This window comes from Odontesthes bonariensis, chromosome 23 (genome assembly GCF_027942865.1).
Source record: "Odontesthes bonariensis isolate fOdoBon6 chromosome 23, fOdoBon6.hap1, whole genome shotgun sequence".
Taxonomy (NCBI): domain Eukaryota; kingdom Metazoa; phylum Chordata; class Actinopteri; order Atheriniformes; family Atherinopsidae; genus Odontesthes; species Odontesthes bonariensis.
The window spans coordinates 17,654,604-17,665,017 of record NC_134528.1 but is presented as its reverse complement, the minus strand read 5'-3'; the positions used below and the strand labels follow the sequence as shown (position 1 = coordinate 17,665,017).

The 10,414-nt window shown below is 41.6% G+C and overlaps 1 protein-coding gene across 3 annotated transcripts in view; it reads left to right on the top strand.

Moving 5' to 3' along the window:
• LOC142374227 (transient receptor potential cation channel subfamily M member 4-like) overlaps positions 1 to 10,414 on the top strand; it is a 33,081-nt gene that overhangs the window by 899 nt on the left and 21,768 nt on the right. For 2 of the 3 annotated variants that reach the window (XR_012768668.1, XM_075457784.1), the window contains exons 2-5: positions 7,311 to 7,372; positions 7,456 to 7,633; positions 8,026 to 8,206; positions 10,176 to 10,345. Coding sequence is in view for 2 of the 3 variants with exons in the window: in XM_075457784.1 (XP_075313899.1) it covers positions 7,311 to 7,372; positions 7,456 to 7,633; positions 8,026 to 8,206; positions 10,176 to 10,345 (591 nt within the window). In the remaining variant the exon portion in view is untranslated. Of the gene's footprint in view, positions 1 to 7,075; positions 7,233 to 7,310; positions 7,373 to 7,455; positions 7,634 to 8,025; positions 8,207 to 10,175; positions 10,346 to 10,414 lie in introns of all 3 variants that reach the window. The other variant, XM_075457785.1, reaches the window with a different exon arrangement.

Sequence of the window (10,414 nt, the reverse complement as noted above, 5' to 3'; positions counted from 1 at the left end):
CCACTCTTGCTTAAAAAAGGATTTTAAGTGTTTATGACGTCATACATAGCTTAAGACCGGAGATGCAGCTTTACGGCAAAATTCCTGCTTGTTGTTGGTCCACAGCCTATCTAGTATTATAGAATCTGTGGTTGGTCTCAAAGGCAGCAGCATTTTCAAGGAAGAGCTGTAGTAAGAGAGAAAATGTGGTAACATAAGCGGAAAAAGTCCATCTTAATTCTGTTGTCGCTTGGTATGGAGCCAGCCGTCAAGCGGTGCCTCTGGTCGTAATTCATTCTTTCGCTGGTCGACCAGCTGTCATTAGCACAATGCTAGCGCGTTGTGGACAACAAGAAGCCAACCTGTAAGAAATCAAAGGGATACATATACTCGTTCAGTAGATTTTTGACTTGAAACCCATGTTGAGCTCTCAGAAACTACATTCAAATCTGAGCGCTCTTGAGGAGACTTAGGTGAAACTGACCATTTGTAGCATCTAGCTCCATTGGGCCCAATTCATTCTGGTCTCTACCGACGCGCCCAGTGGAATTCTGGTGGAATTGCAGCCAAAAAGCCGGTACAATGGGGCTTAATAGTAAGTGGCAAGGCTGTTCGTTATAATGGCTGTGGTTACACCAAATTCTGCGACCCATCATATTCTGCGACCACAGGGGGCGACAGCGTACATTCCTCTGTATGTACGCCTTGAGGACCAGCGAGAAGAAGAGTATTTACGTAAACTGCGTAGCACTAATAGAAATTGTAAACTTCACCATCGCATTGAATCGTTGTTGTTTAAATATGTAAACCCAAAATAGCCGTTTAATAAATCGGTAAATGATTAATCAATGTTTCCAAGTGCTTTGTTGGGAGGGAGATGGGGTTCAAAACAGCTTCTAACACCACTTCATTACAGTCAGCTCTTATTTAAAATAATATGTGACCCCCAAATAGCCAGTATCACAGAGGTCACAGAATATGATACCCATCATAATCTGTGACCTTACTGTAATTTCCTCTAAATAATATCACAGCTCAATACAACTATTTTTCGGAGTTCTGCTAGCCTGGGCGAAAGCCGACTGTTGACTCCGTCAAACAGTCTGGAAAACCCAGCAACTTAAATTCATTGCAGTTCCCTTAACCAATCAGTAATTAGACCCTCCAGAAAAACGCGGGCATAAATCCTTGATTACGCGGGCTAAAATCCTTGATCTTGCAGGCTAAAATCCTGGATTTTGCGATTGAATATGCAGGGTTTTTAATGATTTTATGCCGTGAAATTGCGAGAAGTTGCGGAACTTGTGAATTATGCAGAAAGTTGTGAATTATGCAAAGTTGCAAAATATGCTGCTACTGAATGAAAAAGAATAATTTTAAAGACCTATGATAAACAAGCATACTGGAACCAAGTTACTTCACAGAAGTTTTTATTTTATTTTAACAAAAGCAGTTTCACAATACATAGACATATGCGCGCGCACACACACATACACACACACTTCTCGGTCTCATTTTGTTTAATTTATTCTTTATTTGGCCAATTTCAAGCTTGTACGCTACTCACCTCGTTTCTGGTAGCCCTCGCAAGGGTTTTGGAGGTTGATGCCTCGGTGAACGTCAGCTGTCTGGCTTTGGCTTTCCTTTCCGCAGCTGCAGAAAGCATTTTCAAATGTTTCGCGCTGGTAAAGTGGCACGTCACCGACGATTTTCTTTTATGCTCCAACACACAGTTGCACGGGGTGCAGAATAGTTTCCCCCCGCTTTCGTGCAAGACATCGGGGTACTGGTTTGCCCGGTCTTTGGCAGTAATGTGCGTAGGTGAGATCGATTATTTTTTTTCATTTTGTCTCTCGTTAATTTTCGACATTTTTTTCTCTTCCCAACTTTATGCAGAAAAGTGCGGAGATTGTGAAATCAAGCGAGTCCTGCATATTTCGCATATTTTGCGTGTAAAATGTGATTATTGCGGTGAATATGCGGCTTTTTTGAAAAATATTGACCCCCGCATAAATCAGCGGTATTTTGCTGATTTTGCAATGAAATCAGCGATCGCAAAATTGCGTTTTTCTGGAGGGCCTAAGTAATGTTTAGAAAGGACGTAGGTTATGCGCTGAGGTTCATGCTTACTCTCGCGAGGCTCTAGCTCGCGAATCACGCTTCCCACATCCGCTTTCATTATACCGGTACCATTTGATAAATCAAACTTTTCCCAAAGCCAGTTGGAAGGAGAGCTACGACATCCTTGCCACTAACAAAATTGACGAGGCATTCCTCTTGCTCTTGTTTTAATTGTGTAATGCTCTCCAGAGTTGAGACAACTTCATGGATAGCTTCTAGCGTTCTTCCGTCGCCATGTTTATTTCCGCTGCGGTTGAACTACAATTATATGGACTACAAAGGACTCCGCGCGTGAGTTCTGCGTCACCACTCGCAACTGTTTGCTGATTGGCAAAACACTGAGCGAACCGAGGTAGGGGGATTTGGCCAGACTATGTGCGGAGCCAAAATCTTTGGGCAGAAGTACGTAGGATGGCGTCGCCAGGCTAGAGTTCTGCCACCTCCTCACTACAATCTGGAGGCATTTAACATAACATGTGACCCTCAAATAGCCCCTATCACAGAGGTCACACAATATGATACCCACCTGTTATACGACCTCTGTTATACGGACTATTGAGCTGTGATATTATTTATGGTAAATTACAGTAAGGTCACAGATTATGATGGGTATCATATTCTGTGACCTCTGTGATACTGGCTATTTGGGGGTCACATATTATTTTAAATAAGAGGCTGCTGACTGTAATGAAGTGGTGGCAGAAGCTGTTTTGAACCCCATCTCCCTCCCAACAAAAAACATGGAAACATTTATTAATCATTTACCGATTTATTAAACGGCTGTTTTGGGTTTACATATTTAAACAATAGCGATTCAATGCGATGGTGAAGTTTACAATTTCTATTAGTGCTACGCAATTTACGTAAATAGTCTTCTTCTTGCTGGTCCTCAAGGCGTACATACAGAGGAATGTACGCTGTCGCCCCCTGTGGTCGCAGAATATGATGGGTCGCAGAATTTAGTGTAACTCCGGCTTTTAAAGTAAAGACATGATTCCTCTGGACGATATTTCACATTTATGGAAGTTTTTCTGTGCCATCAGTTTGAATACGAATTTCTCATATCAAATTTTTACAGCATCAAAATCAGACTCTGAATTTGAAAAACCAACAGTGTAAAAAAAAAAATTCAACTTCAAAAAAATTCAGTGGAAAAAGAACCAGATAACATCGGGGTAAACAGGGAGAAGCAATCGATCCCTGTCTCAATTCATCAGATCAGCTCCATAGATATTAGTGGTGCAACGGATCATCATTGATCCGTGATCCGTTAGGATCAATTATTTCGGTTCGGCACACACATGATCATGAAAAATTGTGCGCATGTTCAGTCCTCACACAGCCGTTACCATTCCTGCTAGTTTCCAGGGACAGAGCTACTTTCCACGCTCTGGGTAAAAGTCTGCAACAGTTCCCTCTTCAATAAGCAAACAATCCTATGGCTCGTTTGTGATTTATTGTCCTCAGCATACAACATGTAGAACAGTGGGCATGGAAAATAAAAGTAGGCTAGACTTCGGTGACTACTGTAACAATAACTGCTGCCTCTAGTGCTACGTCGGTTTCCATATACTCGCACTGCCACACAAACCTGTCGCCTAGGTTACCACACAGACATAACACGTAGCTGACATAGCGATAGCTAACATAAAGAACACCCCTAACCTGCAACACAGCGTGGTCATGGCGAGCGGAGGAACAGAAGAGCTTCACGCCCCACGTCATTTACATCCCCTGTTTGGGAGCATTTTGGCTTCCCTGTCAAATTTAATGAAGAACGAAAGAGGTTGGTGGATAAAAACGTGACGGTGTGTAGGCACTGTGGCACAAGAAAGCTACACAACAGTGGAAATCCATCGAGCATGGCCACGCATTTGCTGCAACATCACCCCGGTGTTTCACTGACAGGAGTGAAACCGAAAGCGGGTGAACAACCGCTCATCATCGCGGCATTTAGGCAGCCCCTTCCTTCATAATCCGACCGGGCTAAAGCGATCACAAACGCTATCGGTGTGTTTTTATGTTGCACTTTTCTTTGATTATGTTGAAAAGAAGATGTTAATTGTGCACTTTAAGTTGATTTTATATATTTCAATTTAATAATTTAAAAGTGTTAATAAACAAAAAGACAAAACATGTTTATTCCATCCATCCATCCATCAACTTCCGCTGGTCCGGGGATCGGGTCGCGGGGGCAGCAGCTTGAGCAAAGAGACCCAGACGTCCCTGTCCCCGGCCACTTCCTCCAGCTCTTCTGGGGGGACCCCGAGGCGTTCCCAGGCCAGCCGAGAGACATAGTCTCTCCAACGTGTCCTGGGTCTTCCCCGGGGCCTCCTCCCAGTGGGACGGGCCCGGAACACCTCACCGGGGAGGCGTCCAGGAGGCATTCTCACTAGATGCCCGAGCCACCTCATCTGACTCATCTCGATGCGGAGGAGCAGCGGTTCTACTCCGAGCCTCTCCCGGATGACCGAGCTTCTCACCCTATCTCTAAGGGAGAGCCCAGACACCCTGCGGAGGAAACCCATTTCGGCCGCTTGTATTCGCGATCTCGTTCTTTCGGTCACTACCCACAGCTCGTGACCATAGGTGAGGGTAGGAACATAGATTGACCGGTAAATCGAGAGCTTCGCCTTCTGGCTCAGCTCCTTCTTCACCACGACGGGCCGGTGCAGAGCCCTTATCACTGCAGACGCCGCACCGATCCGTCTGTCAATCTCCTGCTCCATTCGTCCCTCACTCGTGAACAAGACCCCGAGATACTTGAACTCCTCCACTTGGGGAAGGATCTCATTGTCTTGTCTATTTTTTTTTTTTTTTTTTTTTTTTTTTTTTTTTTTTTTTTTTTTGCTGATCCGAAAAATGATCCGATCCGTGACTCTGATCTGAGGAACGATCCAAACCGTGAGTTTTTTGATCCGTTACACCCCTAATATTAATAATATCTATTACTCAATTTTACTAACACAAAAGGCAAATAAAGTAAACTCACTCACCGAAGCACCATCACCCGCGTTGGTGGACATGGCTGATCTGTCCAATGTAGCGTAACTTGATTGGCTGCCGTTGGATGAATTAAGACAGGGATCGATTGCCATTCCCTGTTTACCCGGATGTTAATCTTTTTCCACTGAATTTTTGGAAGTTGAATTTTTTTAAGTAGATTTATTTATTTATTTATTTATTTATTTTTACACTGAATTTTTTTTTTTTTTTTTTTACACTGTTGGTTTTTCAAATTTAGAGTCTGATTTTGATGCTGTAAAAATTCGATATTAGAAATTCGTATTCAAGCTCTGATGGCACAGAAAAAACTTACACATACACATTTGGCCAGTCACTTCTCTCATTGAAAAATTATACAATGTGTCATTGCCACAGTACTTTGGGAATTATGGAGTTTTTTTTGAAAATCGGATCCCCGTTACATTTCATACAGGAGTTAAAATTCCCAGTATCGGATTAATGTTGGAGGGAAGTGTTGTTTCCTCATATCAGTTTCCATTCAGAGTTAATCAGACAATATATTTTTAATCTGGGGATATATTTAAAGATTGAGTGCAATTGAAATGCCATATGTAGGCTCCTCTACCAGACGCTATAGAGTTCACCATCTCTGGGAATTTCTCCTAAAATATTAGGTTTTTTACTTCAAATACAAAGCTCCTTTAGATGGCTAATATTTCTTATATTCTGTCTATATTCATATCAAAATAAATCTCCCTGAATCAACAGACCAATTGAATTTCAGATTAGGAGCAGAGCTCCACAGAGAGATTCTGAAAAAAAAAAAAGAAGAAGAAAAATCACTGACTGCAATTTCAAAGTAAAGTCCCAATCAACTCGCATATCACCTACATTTTCCACATTCAGAGTCATATTAAGAGTAAACTTCCCGTTTCCACTGACCAATTCCACTGCAGTCTCAATGCAGACGTCTTCAGAGAGACTCTCAAAAGTGTCACCCCAATCTGATGTTGTATTTCAAATTTAAAGCATCAATAAACTGTGGAATAGTACATGCATCCTGTCCTAACTTTGGTAAAAGTGCACAGCGCAGTTTAAGATGTGTATCAAAAAGGAAAGGTTTTGCGTGAAAGGCATTAGCAGCTAAATATAGTCAAAGCATTGGCATTGTGGTGTTAGTTTAGTCACTAAGTGTTAGGGCTACATATTACTGTTATCACCTGAGCTCAGGTGTCCCTGAAACCTGATAAATCTGATGGGTAGAAAGAGTAGCAATTGGCCAGCTTAACCTTTTTAGATGGTGTGAAATCTTCACGATAAACGTCACAAGTGCCTGAAATTCACAAAACTCTACTCGTATATTAATGTCACAAGCAGAAGATGTCACATATTCTGAATGCTCGAGAATTACTTTAAACACCCTATACTAAAAAAGAAAAAAGATAGTTACAGCCTCAAGTTTTCTCTAAACATGTTGAAACATGTTTGAGTAGAAACAATTTAAGTGCAAAAAAAAAACTGTTTTCAGTCATGTCGCCATTTACAAAAGTGCAAAGCTGGGAGGATTAATTTAATTTCATATACAGAGCATATTCAGCATTTAGCTTGGGTCATATCAGACAACGCTAACCTTTTTGGCATCGATGTCTACAGGTGTGCTGTATTGTTACTTTATCATTTGAATTTTGTCACCATATTTTAGTCATGAAAATACAATGGATATAGTAGTAATGAAATGTAGAACTGTGCAAGAAAATTGTCACAATCTACCTTTTTTTTTCTTTCTTTCCCAAATGTAAAATTGATTTTAGTTGAATCGTTCTCTCAGCCCGACTCATTATTCGGATCACACTGTTATATCACACTGTTCTGAGAAATTATTTTTCTTTTACAGTTTAACTTCAAAGATGTAAGAAAGCCCAGTTCCAAGCTAGGTGGAGGGCGCCTTTGTTTGAAATGCATGTATGCACAGAAGATTTATGTCGACCGTACATATGCACATACTTAGAAACATTAGCTGAAACTGCAGCCCCCCGTCAAAAGTCACAGTCAGGTGTTTAGGCGGCAAACCTCACCAGCTCATCACCAGGTATTTTTCTGAGCCAGAGTCGACATTCATCATCTTTACAGCGTTTTCTGCACCCTGCAGCCACATGCACAGTAGGGTAAGGCTGGATTTAAACTTAAAAACAACCTATGTGTTACATTGGTTTTTCAATCTGTTTGAAAAATGTTTTTCTCAGAGCTGGATCCCCAAGATCATCAAGAAAAGGGTGTGCACTACCTTTGTGGAAGACTCTTTCAGGTACTGTAAACTCTACTGTGGTGATGTGACGCGGTTGTCGGAGTACGATCAAATATGTATGCTTTCCCCCGCATCTCTGCCAGTAATGGCAGGCTGTGTCAGTGTGGAGGTGCGAGAGATGCCCACGCCTCTGTGGCTCTGGGTGACTACTTCAGCACGGCCATTGTGAACCACTGGGACAGCGCCCAGCACTCGTCTGACAACCCAACTGATGCCTTTGGAGAGCTGCAATTCGCAGGAGCCAGCAAGAGACATAGTTACGTGGGTGCCCCTCTTTTTTTTAAATTTATTTATTTATTTATTTATTTATTTATTTATTTTTTTTATTTATTTTTTTTTTTTTAGCCTTCTAAGTGATTTTTGAAGGGGTCATTGAATGCTTTAATCTTTTATCGCCCCCGAGGGTATGATTAAGTCTAGTGTTTTGAAAACAAATGTCTCTAAAAGTGACCAAAATCTAGAATAAATGGCCCATGAGCTGGCTGTAGAAGTCAGTACTTTTGAGTTTCCTCACCTCTGACTTACTGCTGCAGCTGAGTAAACAAAGGCAATGCACCAAGTGTGAGCTCATGTCTGCATATTGAGACACTTTTGGCAAGCATTTGTGGCCTTTAACTAACCAAATACTATCATGTCTGTCATGGGGACCTCAGTTCCTGCGCCTGTCATGGGACACCCACCCGTCAATCGTCTACACCTTGATGACAGCCCACTGGGGTCTCCCTGCGCCCAACCTGGTCGTGTCTGTTGTGGGAGGTGAAGGCAGAGCAAAGGTTAAGACCTGGGTGCGAGAGGTCCTCAGGCAGGGGCTGGTGAAAGCTTCACAAAGCACAGGTAAACGCATCATGAAATCAAATGACAACTTTCTGCAGCGCTGGGTATTGATGTTGTTGGTGTGAATAGAACTTTGTCTTGTTGCGCAACTACAGGCCCCTGTCCTGGAAGTGGTTGTATAATTTGTTTTTTCGATTCTTTTTTTTTTTTTTTTGAACACCTTTGTCAAAGACAAACACTATCGGTTTTCATAAGAGCAACACATTGGTCGTGTCTTTTAAACATTTCTGACAAATAATGGAAAGCACAACTTACTCATGGCGGTCATAGCTGGGAGAATCCAGCTTTCATGAAATGTAGATCCATTACAGGGTATGACTCCCCTGGGGTCTGACTCCACTTTGGTACTACAATGGCCATTTCCTCTTGACTACTTTGCCAAGTGCAGGTGGCACACAGCGGTATTGGTCTCTGTTGTCTAAGGTCACTGACTCTCAAAACAAATTCCCACCAAAACACACAGGCGCACACACTGACACATGTCGCTCCATGGCTTGGCCTGACTACAAACATGTTTATTGGAAAGTGCGGAGTAGTTAAAAGAGCATAAACGTTGCTCTTTAGCTGCGAAGCGTTCGTCTCACATACAAACATCACACTTGACACTTCGGTGAAGGCTGTTTGTGCATCTATGCATGGGCTCTAGTTTTTGTATTCATCAAAAAATGGCCATCTTAAGAAGAAAAGCTTTTTAACTTTTCACTTGCTGTATAGTAGTCGTTTGCCTTTCCATGGTCTCTATAGTTTAAACACAATCCTGTTTCTCCAATGGTTAAGATAGTGTAAAAAAAACAAAACAAAAACGAGTGCAACGTTTTGCATAAAATCTAAAAGCTTTTAATTAAATATCGCACAAAGACAACGTATCAAATGTTAAAACTAAGATAAAAAAAATAAATTCTCTGACTAAGGCACTCCCAATTAAAATGTCTTTATTACTTGACAAGTCCTACTTGGACATCTTAAAAACAAGGCCCAAGGGTAGCGGCATGAGTGCCTTATAAAAGACATTTTAATTGGGAGTGCCTTAGTCAGAGAATTAATTTTTTTGAACTTGGATGTACAATACCTTGGACTAAAGAGCACCCAAACCCAAGAAGCCTACAAACAATTGGGATAAGAGCACGCCATATTCTACAAAGTTAAAACTAAGATGTTTTGCTGTTGTTTGAAGGTTGGTTTGGCATTGTCTTGCTGAAATAACCTAAGCCTTACCTAAAAAAAAAAAGACCTGGCAATATATGTTGTTCCAAAGTCTGCATGATGGTAAAAGCACCAGCTTTACTGATGCCTTCATCTTCATGCAGCTTATTTTGTGACATGCACACCAATGCATCTGTATGCCATTGTAGCTGCTGGCTTTTAGACTTTGTGCTGAAATCAAGGTGGGCACCCCCACCCTCCTTCAGCCCAAGGATGTTGTTTAAATGTTAACCGAAATCATTTTGATTTCATTAACGTAATTAATTCCTGGGCCCATGCACTATAGGAATGTCTGTTTTAATGCAGTGCTACCAAAGTGCTTAAAGTTCACAGTAATATGAATATGATGCTCTTTTTAACATCTGCGCGTTTTACTAGTTTTCCATTCGTGACATTGCTCTTTTCCCAACTTGAAAGGTGTCGCTGTCATCTAATGCAAAACGAGCTTCTATTAAATTAAATGAATGTGTTCATACTTTTTGCAGTAAAATGCAAGGATTAAAATGATTTGCAAATAATGCACAGCACAACTGGATGTAAATCCTCAGCAGAAATAAATGGGAGCTAAAGGATGACCGCATATGCATGAAATACTTTATGCCTTACACTAATATGAAAGTATTACAATTCTGAGGTGTTTAGTCTTTCTTTTTTTTTTTTAAGACGTCAAATTGCTGTTATTGAAACCATAACGTTTGTGGTATTAACAGGGCAACAAAAAACCCAAAACCAAATGTCTTTCTCTCTCGATCACTTTCTCACTCAGGAGCGTGGATCCTGACGGCGGGCTTGCGTGAAGGCGTTGGCAGGTGTGTCGGCGAAGCGGTGAGAGATCACGCCACCGCAGCTTCATCGGTCAGCCTCAACAAGGTGGTGGCGCTGGGCATCGCTCCATGGGGCCTCGTGCACAACAAAGAGCAGCTGGTCAACCCCCAGGTTGTACAAGGGGGGGGGTTTAGGGTTAGGGTATCAAAATTTGCTTTGCATCTGAACTTTTTTAGTTTT